Source organism: Denticeps clupeoides, chromosome 5, assembly GCF_900700375.1.
Source record: "Denticeps clupeoides chromosome 5, fDenClu1.1, whole genome shotgun sequence".
Classification (NCBI taxonomy): Eukaryota; Metazoa; Chordata; class Actinopteri; order Clupeiformes; family Denticipitidae; genus Denticeps; species Denticeps clupeoides.
Genome location: NC_041711.1, coordinates 21,937,138 through 21,956,553, shown reverse-complemented (window position 1 = coordinate 21,956,553; position 19,416 = coordinate 21,937,138). Strand labels below are relative to the sequence as shown.

General features: G+C 42.3%; 1 protein-coding gene across 6 annotated transcripts in view; it reads left to right on the top strand.

Annotated features, from left to right (window-relative positions):
* The window catches only part of pcdh9 (protocadherin 9), a 175,078-nt gene that overhangs the window by 95,464 nt on the left and 60,198 nt on the right, over nucleotides 1-19,416 (top strand). For 2 of the 6 annotated variants that reach the window (XM_028979371.1, XM_028979369.1), the window contains one exon: nucleotides 10,082-10,157. The exons of 2 other annotated variants lie outside the window; for them this stretch is intronic. In XM_028979371.1, the coding sequence (XP_028835204.1) occupies nucleotides 10,082-10,157 (76 nt within the window). Of the gene's footprint in view, nucleotides 1-9,952; nucleotides 10,158-19,416 lie in introns of all 6 variants that reach the window. 2 more of the 6 variants (XM_028979368.1, XM_028979367.1) reach the window with 1 other exon arrangement.

Genomic DNA, 19,416 nt, shown 5'->3' with positions numbered 1-19,416 from the left:
CATGCCTTCTGCGCTACTTTAGAATTAAGAGCAATCGAAAACTAGTCAGTCGTGTCAGAATCGAAATCCATTCTTCATTTTCTGTGGTACGGTGTGGTTCTCACTCAGAGCTTCACCACCCACTACCCAGTCAGTATAGTGGTGATCCAGGGCATCCATGGATCCATTCTGCATTATTATTATTTTATTTCTAACGCTGAGATTGCTCCATGCTCTGTGTGTCTTTTTGCAGCATGTGGATTAAGAGGTGAAGGTCTATAGCAGCGATCCATGCTGTCACATTTGAAGAATTAAAATTTTCACACGTTCAACAATTGAGGTCACCTCCCCACCACTCTTGCTTTTTTTTTGCTTAAGACATGGTGTCAGTTGATAGGGGAGACTCACCTTCATATTTCATTACAGCCCGCTGAATAACGTGTACATCTCATTAGGCATGAAATGCATGCAGGTAAATCACCCTCTGCCAGGGCTGCATCCATCTGCCTGTATTATCTGTTGCACAAATGCCTGTCGCCGCAAACGGGATTAGTGCGGGATCGCGGTGATTAGAGCCGTGCAGGACATGGGGCTATGTGGCTCAGCTAACAAAAGAGAGCGAGTGAGAGAGAGTGTTATGCAGATTAAACCCATCACGTGTGTGTTTGGAGACCGGGGGGCTTGCTCAGCTTTCGCTCGGTGTGAGATGTGGGTAATACAGGTGAATCATTGACTCTTTTATATATATTAATATATAAATATTTTTTTCCCCTATATCATTTGTTAAGACAGAACTGCTATTTGCGAATGTGCCTACGTGTTTCGTACCTCTGATCCTTGACGAAAGCGTGGAGATGGGCGCAGGCCAAGCGGCGCAGCAGTCTGTCAATGCTAATCCCATAGCTGCGCTGTATGACGTGTTGTAAATGCACAAAATGCCAATAGCAATTTAATTGAGAAGCCTTTCAATCCGAAACTTGTGGAGAACCCATATCATTCGAATCCCAGCACTTCCGGGTCCTCTGTGTCAGGAATTTGAGTTTTTTTCAGCGCAAAAATGGATTTAGCATTGAGCCGCCATGCAATGCATTATCCCCAGCCTGTGCCAGGATGATGTGCCTCCTGTTTTATTCTTACTCTTCTTATGCCTCTTGCCCCCCTGGATTTGACTCAGTTGGAGAACAGTGGATTTTTGTACACTCGCCATTTGCATCCTACCCCACCGGCCTCCCTGCTTGTCATGGTTTAACCCTCTCTCCGTCAGACCCCCCCCATCCCCCCCCTCCTGTGTTTGCAACCCCAGTTAGCTGCTTCAGTGCCCTGGTGTCTGAACATAACTCTGGATGTCCTGTCAGGCCTGGCCTGTGTACTAATAATGCAAGTGAGCAGAGGTTATCCTCCGGGTGAGTCATGGATGAAGCTGCGGCCCAATAAGGCGCCGGCCAAGGGCGGATCATTTATTTATTTCTTTTTAACCTTTTTGTATCCGGGCGGGACCATTAAGATACAAATTCTTATTTATGAAACCCCAGCCAGGAGACGGGCTCTTAATAAGGTCATCGGATTCACGCACGAGAGTCGGAGAGGCAGCGCGAGCGAGAGAGCAACGCCGAGGAGTGCAGGAATTTGACAGCTCCCCTAAATTCACTTTTAATTGCCTTAAACAGAGGTGCGCTCTCGAAGAGCCAACTGTCAGCCACAGGCTCGGGACAAATCCTGCCACAGCCATTAAATGGCGGAGCACTGAGGCAGCCTTGCCTGTGTTATACAGCTTGATACTCCTAATCTTAAAGCAGAGATGAGACAAAAGAAGTGCCGTCCCTTGGCGCTGCACTGTAAAAAAAAAAAAAAAAGCAGGAAGACAAGATGTCAATGCAGATTCCTATCAGCGCGCCTTTATCTCCTCGTCGACCTGTGTTCTCCACACCACCGTACATGTCTCCACATCCCCTGGTGCAGTTCACGCCACTCTTCTCGGCTGGTTTCAGCCAGTGTTAGCGCTGCTTTGAAATGATGGCACGTCATTCAAGCAAAGGCGACAAGTTCCATCCGAATCTTTGTCTCATCAAAAGGCGCTTATTATCAAAAAAAAAAAAAAAAAGAGAAATATGTCCAACAGAAGAGGGTCCTCAACAACAAGCGTGCAGCATTGATGTTAACGCTACGTTCCATTTATGTTGTCAAGCGTTTAAAACCTCCTCATGGAGCTCTTTGAGATTTATGAAGCAATTAATAATTGCCAAGTCTGGCCCCGTCCCCCGACAGTTGCGTTCACGAGGTATGAATCAGTATATTCCAGCACGTGTGGACGTCTGTAGGCTCAGCTAGTAATGTAGTCAGTTTAAGATAAGCCAGAGACGCCGCCGCCCATTATCTCTGGGCATCAGTCCTAGAGTGCGATGATGTTTTCACAGCTATGCGCTCCCTGCTACTATTAAATGGAGAATATTGACAATTCATGCACTGTTATAGAAAGCTGTTTGGAAATGGGGTACAAAAAAATAAAAAATAACACATTCACTGCAATTCACTTCTTGGTAGTACAATCAGGATTTTGTTGAGCAGGCTGGCATTTTTTTTTTTTTTTTCTCGATGAAAGCGGAACGTAGTAAAAATATGTTTTCAATGCATTTCATATGGGCTTTCTGAACACCTGCAGCAGCGATTATATCCCGGGCGTTGTGCGCATCAGAATGTGGAGCAGCACAGCTCCCTCCCTGCTCCCGAAACCTTTTCCTTCCCTCCGAGGGGATAGGAGACAGATGGTGGTTCTGAAGGAGGCAGGGGGCTGGGCACGCGGTGGCACAAGAACTCAGCCGTTTTCACCGTTTGATCATTTCTTTCGTTTTATTTTTATTGTGTTTATCGGGGCTGAGGCAGAACACAACACTATTGGAAGTGGAATTGTGGAAATGAAACGATGGCAGGGTTAGGGTCAAGCGAGAAGACCGAGCAAAGTGAAAGGGTGCCACTGTTTGCATTTCCACTCTAAAAAATGGAAATCGCTGTCGAGTAAATAGCCATTATTTTAGCATGAAAGGCAGCGAGCAAGTGGGCGCTGAGTAAATATTTTTGGCCCTTGATATGTTTGGATTTGGGTAATCTAAAGCGCCTCGTAGTTTATTCATGCCACGCTGCATTTGACTCATTCTTCATTTGAATGTACGCGGCGTCAGTGCCACACAGAGAGCGCGGGAGAAGGCAGATTTGTTAAGAGACGCAAGGCCGGTGCATAATATGCTGAACAGACCACCAAACCATTTGGCGATTATTCCGCTGGCCGCGTTGCCTTGCCCTGGCTGCGACGAGGACTCGATTGACATGTTACTGTTGGCCAGATCTGATTTTAACAGACTAGAAACACTTATAATGTACCGATTGACTGGGAAAACATTTCTACGGATGTGTGATTTTTTTTGGCACCGAGGCAGCCTTTGCCATGGGGAAGGCAGGAAGAGGTGCATTCTGCTAGGCACGGGCGGCACGGGGGCTTGTGGCTGCAGATGAATCCTCAAGCTGTCGGTGTCAAGGCTGAGAGACGGACGACCGCCGAAACAGCAATACGACCAGACCCCAGACCTGATCAGATGGTCGGTCTCTTTTTTTTTTTTTGGTTTGTTTCTGTGGGCTGGGTCAATGTACTGGGTCAGATTTTTGCGGTTGGCAGCCGCCTCGGCCCAGTGACGGAAACAGACTGCAGATTCAGGCTGAAGTCGGCTTATCGGCAGCATATGGTGGAAAAAATCCCAGACTAAACGTGAGTCCGTCGGGACTGCATGTAAATGTGAAGGGAGAGGCCGTGTTCACACTGCGTGCCTCTTAAACTAAATGCTCAGGTGGAGACAGATGCATTTGGAGCAGAGGGCCTGTCGGCAATGCTGACATTTAGTGGCACGGTTAGCGAGTAGCAGGTCATGCTCGCTGGTTGGCATGGAGGCCCGCCTTCCCCCCGCCCTTCTTACTTCCTCTACCTCAAGTCCAAATGCTGCACTGCTTCTCTCATCTCTCTGCGTGAAGCAACGAGAGACGGAAAAAAAAGACAAAAACAGAGAGTGAGGAGGAGAAAGGTCAGTGAGGTCATTGGAGGTCGTGCCTACTCTCAACTTGAGAGTGCAGTGCTTCACTGTTTAATCATGTGACCAAATATACCACTCATGATTAGATAAAACAATGAAGAAAGAAGCCATACTTTATCTGTCTTGTTCAGGACCACCATGAATTGTACACTTTGATAAATAATAAGTAATTACAAAAGAATTTCATTTAAAGAGACATTTTATGGTAGCTTTTTTCATGTTCATGGTGAGAATGCTTTATACATTACACTGTTTATGTTTTTGCTCCTACTTTTAGGATAGCTGTGATGAGTGTGGCATGAAACATATCTGTGCTAGACTGGCTTGCAGCATGGGTGGCACGTGTCTTGCCTTTTGATCATGGTACAAATGCTGTACTTGTGTACTGAAGCTCCACCAACTCTGAATCTCCTCTGAGTGCAGCTCAGCTCAGCCCTTGTACTGCAGCCCTGGATATCCTGAGGAACACCAGTGCGACATTTGCTTTGCTGGGCTTGGCTGATGTCACTGGAGCTTTGGGATGCAGATGCTGTGGCGGGGCGCGGCCGGCGTGTTTTTGATTTCATGATGAGAAACAGTGTGACGGGCAGGGCAACAAAGTTCATGCATTATTCCCCCCCTTTCTGCATTTTACTTCTGCTCAGGGAACCTGGGTCTGCTTTGCCCTATCCACTTCTGTATGTGTGTGTGAGCGTGGGCATTACCGGCAGTGATGCTGGCTGTTGAGTGCGCTTTAAGTACACCCCTGTGCATCAGGGGACAGCCTAATGTTATGTCAACAGCAGGACGTGTCCTGTGTCTAGTCTTTACAGCATAACTTGATTTGAAGGCAAATAAAATGTTAATGCCAGGAAGAAGACTGGATGGGCCTGGATGGACCCAGTAACAGTTCTCTTATTATCTGCTGTTCTCATTCACATTGGTGCAGTCATGCAAATCTTTTCTGCTAATGATGATTAGCAGAAGTGAAAATGTGCTCTGTATGGGACTTTTATGGACCTCCAGTCATATAAGATGGCTTTCTCCAACTATTCACAGAGAGGTGAGAGTGAGAGTGAGAGAGAGCATTACAGAAATTGTAACATAAGGTGGCATGAAGATCAGAAAGAATTGAACTTGAAGGGATTTTGCAGAGGTGCCATTCTCCTTTATGTCCAACAGAGGGCAGAAGGCCTTTGAGAGACTCTCTCTTCTCAGTCCCTTTTTAAAACAAAAAAGACACACACACAAAACGATATATATGTGCAGATTCTGTGTGCGTGGGTTATGGGTATGTATGATACTAACTTGATGCATATATGAGTGGTACTGCATGCTTCAACTGCACAATGTGTGAACACATCCCTTTTTTTTGTTCTTCTGTATATTTGAATGTTTGTGTATGTGTGTGAGTGTATGCCTAGAAATTGCTCAAGTACTGTATATAGTGCCCTACAAAAGCAGTTTCTGACTCTGTGTTTTTGTTAGAGAGAGAGAGAGAGAGAGAGAGAGAGTCTTTATCTCTCAAATGCTTTTCATTTGAAATGAGCGGTTCTATTTTATTGAGGTGAACCGCTGGTTGCTACGGCAGCAGCTTTGATGCCCCTCACTTTGCCACCATGGCTGGCGAGCGCCTGCCACTGCAACATGTCACTCAGACCCGGTGAATTATGGACTGACCGTCCGTCCATCATCAGCATTCTGCCCACAGTGGTGTCATTTTCTGCAGTGTTCCACCTCGCTGCCTGCTCCGTCTGTCTTCCTTCCCTCCACACTTCCCCGCTCTCTGTCCCCTTCTTCGTCGTGTGACACTGCTCCTTTCATTCTTCCGCCCTCCCCGCCTCTGTTTTTCTCATTTTGAATTCGCCCGTTTGACTTCCCGCCATATGCAGACACGCTCCATGTGAAGCTGTGTGAGTTGGACATTATCATTTTTGGCAGTGAGGGTGTGAGAGAGTTTCCTGGACATTTGCTGTGGTGCTGGTGGTGTTGGAATATAGATTTCCTCCAACAGAAGAAAACCATGGCCAATAACCATGAATTCCTGAGATGGCCTACTCCTGACACTCATTCTATGTGTGTCTGAGAGGTTAAGAGTAGCATCAGACCTATAGACTTTTTGAATGTACTTGCAGGTGATATGGCATGTGTGTATATAGATGGTAGAATAATGGTATGTATTTGTAGCGTTTGAAATGTTTATGCTATCATCAGGTTGCCCTATTAAACATCTTTGAGAACTTCACAGATTGGGGCAGTGGTGGCCTAACGGGTAAGGAAGCGGCCCCATAATCAGAAGGCTGCTGGTCCCCACACACTGCTCCCCGGGTGCCTGTTGTGGCTGCCCACTGCTCACCAAGGGTGATGGGTGAAAAACACATTTTGTTGTGTGCTGCAGTGTTTCATACTTCACTTTCACTGAATTCTCTTTCCTTTCCTTAAAGGTTGACCATGGATGAACAGGAGGGTGGTAGGGGTCCGCAGTTACTGAGAGCTTTTTCCATCATTGGGCAAGGCCAAAGTGAAATCCTGTAGGCATTTAATGTGCAGCCTCTCCACCTCTCTATGTTTCCTGCATCCCCATAATTAGATTCATGTGATGGTTAATATGATGCATGTGGCAGGAGCATAAGCCTGAGGTAAAAAAATAAAAAATAAGAACAAGCCCCCAGGACCAGAACGCTGATTGGCCACTTTAACGGCCTACTCTGCACTGACAGTCAATTTCATTACCGTTAAGTTTCCAACAAACCGAGCCATGGAGCTGATGATTTTTGGAGGAACTTTAAAATAGCATTAAGTAATTTGACTTGGGTTAATGCGAAGTGCTTAGTCGTCATTTATTTCTGGTCCTGACTCGCTTGCAGCTCCAATTTTTTGCTGAGCAGAAGTCCAGGTTAAATGAGATTTTGGATGGAAAGAGCTCTTAAGTCCAACTAAGCCTGATCTGAGAAGACTTGTCCAGATCCACAATTAAAGTGTGTTAATTCAGAACCAGGGATGGGCCAGTAAACATGTCTCCATGCCATATTTTGTGCTTCTCCTGATGAAAGTGAGCAAGTTGTGTCTTTGAGCAGTAAACTTTGCTGACACTGATATTGTGTACTTTGACTGGGGCAAACATCGGCGGCGGCAGCACGGCTGTGTTGGCTTGGCATTAGTGGAGGCAGGAGCTCATTTGGTGCGTTACAATATGAAAACAAGCTGCTAATGAGTGGTGACAAGCATGATAAGCCATGATCGCGGCGAAATTGGCAGCGAGGAGAGTTTAAGCCGGTCTTATGCTAATACTTGCATGAGTGACTGCTGGACAGACACACACACACACACACACACACACACACTCACATGCACAGATTAGAAGGCCTCCTAGCTACTCTTCTGATAGTGTTACTGTAAACCCATCTTTGGTTTGTTTAAACTGGTTTAAAGGTATCTTTTTCTGTTCTGGGTTGTAGGACATAGATGTTGGAGGACATAGGCCTGAATTACATTGTGGACTTTTCAGAAAACACACTGCAACGCCTTTCTATTTATTTGTCTGCAGCAGGCCTGACAGTTTTTATGCTACAGAAATATGTCGGATGTGTTAAATAAAAATGACAATGTTCGACTTACTCAAATCGAATCAGATCTTTATGAGGGCGTATATCAGACAGGGGCAGACGGGTGAAGGTGGCAAACTCCTATTGATGACTTGTCAGGAGCGAGTGACCTGCCCCATACTTCTCTAAAGTTAAATATGTACTCCACTGAACAGGGTAATTGGCTTGGCAGTTTATCTCCGCCAGCCTGAACGGAAAAATGACACATTACAGTGGTGACATCAAGTCATGTTGAGCACAGGGTCCAGACACCTGATCACTCCTGCCCTTTAATGTTTGCTGATATGTTCCTAGGCAATGTTCTATCAAATGTGTCCTAACAAAATTATTTAAGTGTTGAATTTCTGTGTTTATAGCATTGCTCCCCAACAATAGATTCCAATGATAGAAGCAAGAAAAGGATTCCCAAATCTTTAAACAGCCTTGTACAACAAACGATAAAAACAATGAATGTGTGTTTCCTGACAAGTGCATGGCATGATTTGCAAACAGAAGTGGTTGTTGTTTGTCTTATTTTATTTAGGGTGCTTGGCCCTACAGTGCCACTGACTGGAGGTTCCCTCTTCTGCCTTTTTTAGCTTCTAATTGAATGTCACTTGCTTTCTGAAATGCTCTAAATTATATAATGAGGTCATTTGCATGGCACAGAAATTGGATGACCTTTGCTTTTGCCAATAATTACTGTGTAGTGTCTCAGCCTGTCACTGTAGACGGCAAAAAGCGCACATCTAAAAGGTTAGCTGAAAGCTCATTTGTGGTCTTATGAAATGCTTGGGAAAATGTCATTTGAATCTCACAGAATGTGTTCGGAATTAGGAAGAGATGATGGAAAATCGGTAGAGGAGCTGATGTAGTTTTAAGAAGAAGTGCGGAACAAAGGAACGGCTTGTGTTGATGCCCATGTCTGCGAGGGCCAGTGAATGTCTGTGGGTGTATCTGTGCTCAAAGTCAAATTGGACCCTGGTTTAAGCTGTGGGTAAAGGTGTGCACTCGGCATGGAAAGGAAACAGACCTTTGGAAGGTGCGATCCGGATGCTCAGTGCCGTGTGAGTTGCCAGTGCCCAGTGTGAGCACATGGCATGTTAAGTGCCGCGCTCTGTGCCAGTGAGTGGCAGCCCAATGAGGGACGCTAATGATGGCAGGAATGGACACTGTCCTGGTATGGCCAACAAAAACACTAGCAATTGCACTAACTGCTTCCTGTGCCACAAAGCACTTTGAGAGAAGATATGCAGCCTTAAGAAACAATCCACTGTACAGTATGATATCAATATGGTATACCTTTTCATTTAGTGATCCAATCTTTAATATACTCTTTACTAATCTTTTATTATTGCTCTTTCACTTCAGTTTTTAGTAAATAATCCTAAACAAAAACTGCTCTAAGTTTGAGGCCAATGTGCCCATAGCCCAGCAGGTGACACCAGCTCTCAGTCTGAATTTGCTTTTCTCTCTCTCCCTTGTCATTTTCTACTACCCCTGGTTAGATGACCCAAGCGACTGTGTGCTGTAGTGCTTTACACTGCATGTTTTCAGCTCATTAGCCATTTTCATTTGTTTAAATTAAATAATTTTCTGTAACATGGGTTAATGATCATATCATGAACCTGGTTATGATGATGGAAATAGTGTTCAATGTTGTTATGAATGTAGAATGATTCTTGAATTCATTAAACATTTGAATGTGTCTTTTGTCAAATTTGAATATATTTTCTATTAGAAGATTCATCAGGATAGTGTCCATCACAGTCTCTGTGTCCTCCATAGAATAAGTGGGTCCAAAATTTTAGTGTAACCGATATGTCATACGGTCCGGTGCTTGTCAGTATAACATTGTGGTAACTGTGGACTTACAAAAACTGGTTTCTGGATTATCAGACTGAACATATTCTCACTTATAAATTGTGTTTAAGCATTGTATGTTATGTTGTGATCTGCGCTTTTGTAGTGCAACAGATGTGCTGTGAAACGTGACTGTATTTGCTGTTTTCTGCCTCAAAAATGACAGAATTATTTTTGTCTGTTTGGCCATCTTTTTTTTTTTTACCAATCCTCCTTTTGCCTTTCTTTCAGAATAATTATAACATTTTTACCTTCACCTCCCAAATGTGTCTGTGATTTATTCTGGACAAAAAATCCAATCACTCTTTGTCTGTGGTCATAATTGGATTTGACTTGATTGATTTTTATTGAATTGGCCATCAAAAGGTGAAATACTGACTGCAGAAAGACGTTTTAGCGGGGACAGAATGAGATCTAGAGAGAACGAGAGCACTAACCATGAGGCTCTTTTTCTGTGCTCTTGGTTTCTAGTCGCAGCGGCGCGTCACGTTTCACCTTCCTGACGGTTCCCAGGAAAGCTGCAGTGACAGTGGCCTTGGCGACCACGAGCCTGTGGGCAGTGGCACCCTCCTCTCATCACACCCTCTCCCTCTGGTGCAGGCACAGGAAGAGTTCTATGAACAGGCCTCCCCCGACAAGAGGACCGAAGCGGACGGAAACTCCGACCCCAGCTCTGGTGAGCCTTTTATCCCTCTCAGGATCAGTGTACCCCTTCCCTCAGTTCAAAATCCCTGTAACAATTGAGATTAAACTAATTTTGGCTGATGTCCCTCTGCCACATCACCACTTGCGGTGTGTCTGGAACACCAAGTAGCTGCCCTTTTTGGCGAGTTCTGTCTAAATAGTGATAGGCTATATTTCCAATATTAATATTATTTGCTGATTTCCTTCAAGTCTTAAGAAAATATTATTCATGTAGAGTTTGTGTGCCATCAGACCATATGGATCCTCTTTGGACTCAGGCCCCAGGCTGTAAAAGTTGGATCAGTCCTGGTCTCTTCTCTCTACTATATTCGGAGGTCTGCCTGCTGTATTTAGTTATGATTTCCCTGATGAATCCCCTTGCGCTGAGATGTTAACTTTTTATTTCCGATGGGACTCATCTCTGACCCACTTTCACCAAACGTCATCACAACCAAGATGTGACCTGGAGATTCAGCTCTGTTACCCAAGGTTACCATTTTGGAGTCTGGTGTGCAAGGTGGTGTAGGTTTGTGAAAGGATTTCTTCAAACTATAATTTTTTCTCTGTTCTCGTATTTATTTTAATGGCTAATGCAGCTTAATTACAGCAATTACTCACAACAATTGACCAGTTTTCAAACGTCTACAACAACGGTGCAAAAGCTCTTTAACAGTGGAGGATCTGAAAGTTTCCTCTACCCACACTGACCACAGCCATCCATTAGCACCACTCCATGGTTGCCATCCGCTACCTACTGTGCGTCGTCATGACAACAGCAAACAAAATGGCAGCAAATGAGTAAGATTACTGGCCTCGCTGCAAAAAATAATGGGAGCTGCAGTTCTGCCCTCACTTCAGTGTGTGGTCCTCCTTCTGTGCTTACATTTGTGTCACGGTGACATGAAAATAATTTCCTTCTTTATGTGCCATCCTCAACCTCTATTTCCCATCTGCTTTTTGGTTTGTGTGCCTCAAGCGCTTTTAATTTGTTTTGTCTAATACTTCTTCTCTCTTTTTTCCAGCCTGTAAAACACAGATGTTAGATGTACACTTATGAAAACCTGTTGCATTCTGTACTTAGTGCAGTTTTAACTCGTCAATAGAACAAGAAGTACACATACACATTGTTTTACTTCATGAATTATTAAATAATTCTGAAGGCAGTTTGCGTGAGATTTCATTATAGCAGTTGGTTGTTTCAATGGGACTGAAGTGGTACGTAGTCAGGGGTGCAGTGCTTATTGACTCTTTTACTATATCACTGAAGACATTAGAACTTAGGCTATGAAACTCTTAGACGGCATGTTGAACAGTTTCATTTTTGCTCATGCTGTTTTATGCAATTGGATAAACACCTGACTCTGCTCTGAATTCTGTATAAATAATGTTGCCTAGCAACCATAAGAGCCAGATTATACATAGATTTTTCCTAATTGTTGTAAAATAACATTCAATATTGATTCTGGAGAACAGTGGTCCAAGGGTCAAGGCCAAATGCAGGACATCTCAAATAACAATCTCAATTATGTCAACAGCATCATAACTATAAGACAGAAATGCAAATGTTGATCTCTGCTTATTTAACTAAAGATCAATATTAAATTTATGTGTGAAAAATCCATTTGGCTGTTCTAATATTCCATTCATGACCTAATTGCCTACAGCACTTGCTATGAAAGCCAAAAACTACTCAGTCGGTAAGAAAATGAATGTTAAATCGTTCTGATTTGATTCACTGAGTAGCAGAAATTATTCAGGCTGGATTTAGAGAAAATTTGTTTATTTGCAATACACCGCACATATAGTATATCAAGTTCTCAATCAGCCCTTTAAACATTAGTCACTCATTAACTTATATCTCATAGGATGATCAGATGTTAGAGCCAATTAACTGAAATAATCGATATTTAATTATTTCTTTTTGATTAGGAGTGAAATGACTTTGGTGTTTCCACATCCCTTCTATAATGTTTAAACCCAGGATTAAATTGAGCTGAAATACATAGCTTCATTCTGAGGATGTGTTACATTATTTGATAGTTTATTGTCCGCTCCATCAACATTGATCTAAATTATCCAAGTGATTGTTTTGTATAAGCATAATTATAAATATGTTCACTTTTTACCAGGTGATTGGTATTCCAATAAACTCTAAAATAACTAATCACAGGTCCATTTGCTTCAGTTTGTTCAATTTGTAACATAGTGCAGACGAATAAAATCCCAAGACTCGCCTCCTCATTCTTTTCTAAACTGCAGATGTGATTAACTCAGAACCGTCCATTCGAGATTGAGTTTGGTTACATGCACCATTACCTGCATCTGAAATGAAGTGTTTTTTCCCTCTCCTGTTGGCTGATTGATTTCATAACATGTTTTGAGCACAGGCTATAAATTAACTTTACTTTGATTGATCCAGATGAAAAGCTTACCGTAAAATCCAACCCTTAATATTAGATTGTCCGTTCCGGGTTTGATGGCAACACATTGATCATGTCTTGCTGGGGTGGGGTTGGGGGGGTGGATTCTAATATAGAATCCACTTTCATCTTTCAAAATAATTAAGCATATCAAAAGGTCCATCTCATTGAGGTTTTACTGTCAAAGTACCACTGGAAAGTTTACGACTCTGAAGTTAAATAGTGCCAGACTCCTTTGAAGATTAGTTTAAAGTTGGTAGGTGTCAACTCAGTTCACCAGAAGGCATAATTATTTAATAGGACAAGTTTAAAAAGACACAGAGTTAGAGGTCTACAAATCTGCACTCAAACCAACGTGGCTGTAATAATATATGTATGCATAAGTGTATGTAACACTGTATTTAAAAAAATGTAAAATGATCCAGCAGTTGTTTAGTGATGGTCAGTAATTCAGCAGGGTTAATTCCATTAAACCCCAATTCTGCCTGTAAAATGAGTATGGAAGTTTAAAATTGGACGGTGAAAAGTGTGAAGATTTAAAATTAGAATATCAATTTTGTAAAACAACTATCCAGTTTTCACCCCTTTATATACAATTTCATGAGTTTATCTGACAGTGTAGGGATTACTGACAGTCTTCAGTTCATTTACTGATTATAGGCTAAGAGTAGAATTGTGGGATTAAGAAATACAGATAGGTTAAACCCAGGATTAAGTACAGATTTACTAATTTGGTTGATGAATCAGATTAAACAGATCGCATGCAAATCACTGACTGAGGGTGAACAGAGAATTGTGGGTAGAACCTACTTAACCATGGTCACTGCAGTTTGTCTGGTAGGTGTCAAGCAAGACTGCAATTTTATTGTAACTGGGAACTGTCTAACATTTTTTATAAATAGCCAAATTGAGCTGTCTAGAACACATGGATCCCTGTCACTTTCTTTAGGGCTTTGGTGCATACTCATGGCACTGAGGGCTGATAGCTACTACTTGCTCTCCTGTGAGAGGTGGGCTTCAAACGTAACCTTCACAAATGCTCCCTCAGAGGAATCCTGACGTATCCAGCTGTAACAGCATCCGTTGCACAAAGGAATACCAGAAACACAACTTGTTATTGGATTGTTTTCACTAAGGTTCAAAAGAGATTAATGTAAAAAAACTAAAAAAAGACCAAATATTATATATTAAGACAAATAATAATACTTATCAGTATTATCATGTATACAAAGTAATAACCATACTACTTCACACTGTAGTCTCTTTGTTTATAATTTTGTTATTTATCATGTTTTTGTTATTTCAAAATCTTCATTGACCTACTGTTAATGACATCAGTTTAATCTGTTTAAAGTATTTGTTTTCTTATGAGTTTGCATATAAACATGAAATTGTGTGTTGCTAAGGTAGTAATCTCTATGCTATTACTTTATGATATGCAAAACGCTTTGCAATTTCAGCAAGTGCAGTAATAATTAGGCACATTAATCCACTAGTTGCTGTGCAGCAAATACAACACTTGAATTTATAATCTAATAACTGTGGGGTATAATTAGGAGGTATTCATTATTTAAAATAATCAGATTTGTGTGCATCAAATGCCTGTGCATGACGCTGTAAATTTGTCAGGGCCCCGAAGCTGTTTATTTATTGATATACATTTTAATACCTCTGGTTTGTGGTCTGCCATGGGTCATTAAAGATTAAACATGCTAGGCTTAAGTAGTCTTTGAACTAGACCATCACAGGGGACTGTGAGACCCACAGAAGAGAATTTAAGTGCAATAACATGTGGTTTGGTGGATGGACATGATTATGAGCCACATCTCAATATCCGTTTGCTTATAGACACACACACATATATATATATATTTGTTTTCTTCAGATAACTTTTTGCCTGGCTGAGTGTGGGCCATATCTCAGAAGTGATGCATCAAACGATAGAAGCCCTTTTCAAGCATCTTTTCTGTTTGTGGAGGCATACCTTGAGTACATTCCAACAATTCAGCATCGCCCATCTGATCGGAATGCAGTACATAAGCAATTTCAAATTGAATTCTTCATGCTTTTACAGAGAGCAACATCTATAGGAGAAGTAATGAAAATTACATAAAAGAACAGATTTGCCCCTGTGAAAACAACTGTGAAGCACTTTGTGCTGTAGATGGATGAATGGATGGATGGATGAGTGATGGATAGGGATTTGAAACAAAAACAGATTCTGTCAGTCAGGCATGTTTCTTGTCTTGAGGTGCCGAAATTAATTGTGGCACAGGGGAGGTCCTCCGTGTTAACTTTGCATGGCTGCTAGCACTGACAAGCGGCAGGGCACAACATGAATGAGTGATGAACAAACCAACTGTGCACGTGTTGAACAGATGAATTAGAGATGGAGAAGAAAACGAGAAGGATGTGAACAGATGATGAGGTGTCATATACACATGCACACACACACACATGCAGAGTTTCTGCAGGAGGTGAATCATTTGGTTCTTTCTGGGAGGAGATGTTGGTTACATCAGCAGCTGTTTGTGGGGAAGACGCCGGCATGGTTTGTTCTTCAGCTGGAAATGCTCAAGGAAAAAAAAGCCAGCGTTTCTTGCCACTAACCATTTCTTTTATCAAGGACGGCTTGTTCCCCTTTGATAGTCGCAGTGCATTTGACGGATTAAAAAAAATCTAAGATCTGAAGCATTTCTGCTGCACTGATGCACTGAACCCGGTGATTTCTCTAATGAGGCCAGCCTTCTGGATGGAGAACTGTGTTCTCCCAGACAAACCCCAGCCGCGCTGGATGTGCTGAACGTTCTATGGCATTATCACAACTCCTATCTAGTTTGAGAAGGAAGCACAATTTATGCTAAGCTTAATTAAACACTATGAGTTACCAAGCGGAGAGATTCAGCCTTGTGGCAAAATTAACTAATTAACCCCATTATCAGGATCTTAATTACACTTATAATTAAAGCCTATTGAAATCAGAACGATATTGCAGTAGACACGAGGTTAAACATTATCCAACTGTTCCCCTCTTTTTCTTTTCTTATTTACTGGCAGTAAGTGTTGATTTGTTGTTGCTTTTTGTTGTTTCTTCATGGGGCAGTGGTTGAGGTTTTTAAGAAGGACCTTTTACATTTTTCGAGCCCTTATTTTAGGGATGGTTTAAGTGTTCAGTGGTTTTGGTGGTAGTGGTGGTGGTAGTGGTACTGGTGGTAGTAGTAGAGTTGTGGTGGTTGTAGTAGCAATAGTAGTAGTAGTGGTGGTAGTAGTAGTAAATGTAGTAGTGGTGATAGTGGTAGTACTACTAGTAGCAGTAGTGGTGATGGTGGTAGTAGTAGTAGTGGTGAAAGCAGTAGTACTGGTAGTTTTAGTGGTGGTGGTACTGGTGGCAGTTGTAGTGGTCGTGGTACTGCTAGTAGTAGTATTGGCATTGGTGCTGGTAGTAGTAATAGTAGCATTGGTAGTAGCATTGTAAAAAATAGACTGCACAAGCACTGTATTTAAACACACGCATCTGATGTTACCTGGCATGAAAGAGGCATGGCACAATAGAAACGACAAGAATGAACGGTTTCTAGTTTATTAACACCAGTAGATTAATACTGTAGTTACATGTAAATATTGTATGTAAAAAAGGTACCAATGTTACAGAAAAAACAAAAATAAAAGAAAGGAGAAAGGGATAGAGGAGGAGAGGGCCAGCAGCCTAGCCCAGGAGAAACAGGGAGAGAAAGATGGGGTTGGGGGGAACCCCCCCCGGCTCCCGGTGGAGCGGGAAGTAAGAAGAGACCTCAGCCCACAAGAGAAAATTTTGACTCCTAAATTTTGACATTTGACTCCTAAAAAGTTCCCACAGAGCAATCAGGATTTGTCCTTTGATGTCTCTGCCTTGTCTTTCTCGTCATGACATCTCAAGCCATTTGCTGGCATTTGACACTTCTTGTTTTGGGGAGGACGCAGCTTGACAAAGATTCAGGTGGAGGACGTTCACAAAAGACAAAAGCACAAAATGCCATGGACCTGGGATTTCCCATATTACAGTATTAGTAATGATAGTAGTAGTGGTGGTAGTAATAGTAGTTGTAGTTGAAGTAGTTGTGTCTCCCATGGGGCTGCCAATCTGGAAAGAGAAGCAGCTGGGGTTGGCATGGATTATAAAAATTTGGCGGCCATTTTGTTTCATGTGAGCTCATCGTTGTTAATACTCTTTTGTTGCAAGATGTTTTTCTTGCCTGACCGAACCTCACATTAAATTTCCCAAATTTCTTGACTATTCTTCTTGATTGCCTGTCTCTTGTTTTAAAAGTGATGTTTCCAACCAACCGCCTGTTCAGGGATTATTTGTCTACCTCGCCCTATGATCCAATTGCCATCAATTTTGCTAACCCATGGCTTCTGACTACTCTACCTTCTACCTTCTACCGTCTCCCTTGTGCCCTGCATACCCCACAGTAACCCTGAACACTGCTATTACACTGTGTTCTATATCCACCATTCATCACTTCCCAAGTGTCTATGTCTTGCTGCCCATCACGTTCCTGTTACTTTTCTATTCCCAAGGGGTCCTGCTCATGCACTTTATGTCCTTGGCCCTGACAAGTGTTGATAGTAGTAGTAGTGGTGGTAGTACTGTTTGTTGTACTAGTAGTAGTAGTAGTAGTGGTTGTGGTGGTAGTAATAGTAGTAGAGGTGGTAATTAAAGTATTGGTGAAAGTGATTAGGCACAGCGCTGAGTGTGATGGTCTCTGCATTTAACCCACCTCCTGAGGGCAACTGATTACAAGTTTGTTTCCTTACCTGCTAGGTCAACCACTGCCAACCACTAATAGAATTAATAATGGTAGTGGTGGTAGTAGTGGTAGTTGTAGTCATGCTAGTTGTAGTATTAGTATCCCCTAGTAGGATTAGTATCCTCTAGTAGTAGTATCCTCTTCTTACCTCTTTCCACTGGCTCCTGGTAGCTGCTTGCATTGAGTTCAAATCCTTGATGCTTGCCTACAGGGCTGTAAATGGAACTGCACCCTCCTAAATCAATACAATACTACCTAGCTACACTCCTGCACGCTCTCTCAGATCGGCAAACGAAAGGAGACTAAAAATTCCTTCTTCACGGGGTCTCCGATTCAATCATCTCTGTTCTCCGTTGTCCCTGGCTGGTGGAACAACCTGCCCTCCTCCACACGACTAGCAGAGACTATCACCACTTTTAAGAAGCACGTGAAAACCCTCTTGTTCAAAAAGTATTATAGACAAATCTAACACTTACGCACATGCGTACACATTGCACAAACAATACAAGAATGTATAAATACATTATAATTTTTCTTCGTCTAGCACCTAACAATCTCTGAGCATGCTCCTCGCTGACAAGTTGAGCCTTATCAGGGCTCTTAGTTTGTAAACTCAATATTCTATAGAAATCGAACGAGAATTGCTGGTGTCTTCCTCTTGTAAGTCGCTTTGGATAAAAGCGTCTGCTAAATAAAGTAAAGTAAAGTAAAGTATTTGGAGTAGTAATGGTAGTGTTTTTTTCTTATTAAAATCAGTGGGATCATGTAAAACAGGCTGAGGTGTTAACACATTCACCACGCCCAGTGTGAAAAGCAAGGTTGCAGAAACACAGCCAAATGTGCTTCCAGCTCAAACCCCCTCACCAGGCAAGGAGAGTTAGGACGCAAATGTGTAGTGCTAAATGTAAATTGCTAAAGGCAGGTGAGGGATGAGAGGTGAAAAGTGAGGCAGTGATAAACTGAAAGTTGACTTTTCAGGCAGGACACAGGGCAGGGTGTACGTTGTGTCACGCTCAATATGTGTTACAGTGACACTGACTGAGAACAAGGTGTTATCTTTCCTCGGGTGGATGTGAAAATTTCTCCACTCATTTAAATTTAATCATGCAGATCCTTGTGCCTTCTTCAGAGGAGAGTGGAATATGTTTTAACTTTTTCATACTTTAACACACTGTTGATGAATTAGAGCAAATGACAAAACGTCACGAGCAATACTTTGCACAATGTGCCATATTTTCATGGCAATAAAATAAACTGTAGCACATGGAACATGTTCACTAATGTTAGGTACCATACAAAACTAGACATTTGGGGCTTGCTAGTTAGTTGTTTCTTGAACAGAAGGTAAAGTCATTTTTAAGGTATTCAATTGTACAACAGTTTAACAAGAATCAATATTTGACAGATTTTGGTTTATGAAGTTGTGTTTACAATATATGTTACGTATGCAAAAACCCGTTAACATCTATAGACACCCAGTCCCTTTAATTACTGCATGTTTCTGTTGTTTGTGTATGGGTGTAGGCATGCATGCGTGAGTTACAGGAGACTGAAGCTGGAGCGCTGGGGCCGAACGGACACCGAGGCAGATGTGGTGATGATTGTAAGCGCTCTGTGCTCAGGGACTCTGGGGCTAAGTGGCGAGAGGAGAGATTGTTATGTTCTCTAGCATGAAAACGGAAGCACTTTGGCCATCCATCATTGATGAGTTTCAGATGATGGATAATTCCCCTGTTATGCTGCTGAGCGCCACTCACCTCACTTCAGTTCCTCATAGAGACCCAGAGAGAGAGAGAAAGATAAGACAGAAGATAAAAGAAAGAGTGAAAGCCCACAATAATGATGCCACTGACCAACAGCTGCTTTTGGGTCTTTTTTTTTACTTCCAGGGTGTCGTTACACAATAATGACACTACACTTGTTGTCCAGAAGGGATGATGATGCAAAATTTCAGACTTTTAAGAGCTTTTAGTGCAATATCAAACACCCCGCTCTCTGGCCTGGCAGCAGGAATTACCTTTAACACACATTAAAGCTAATC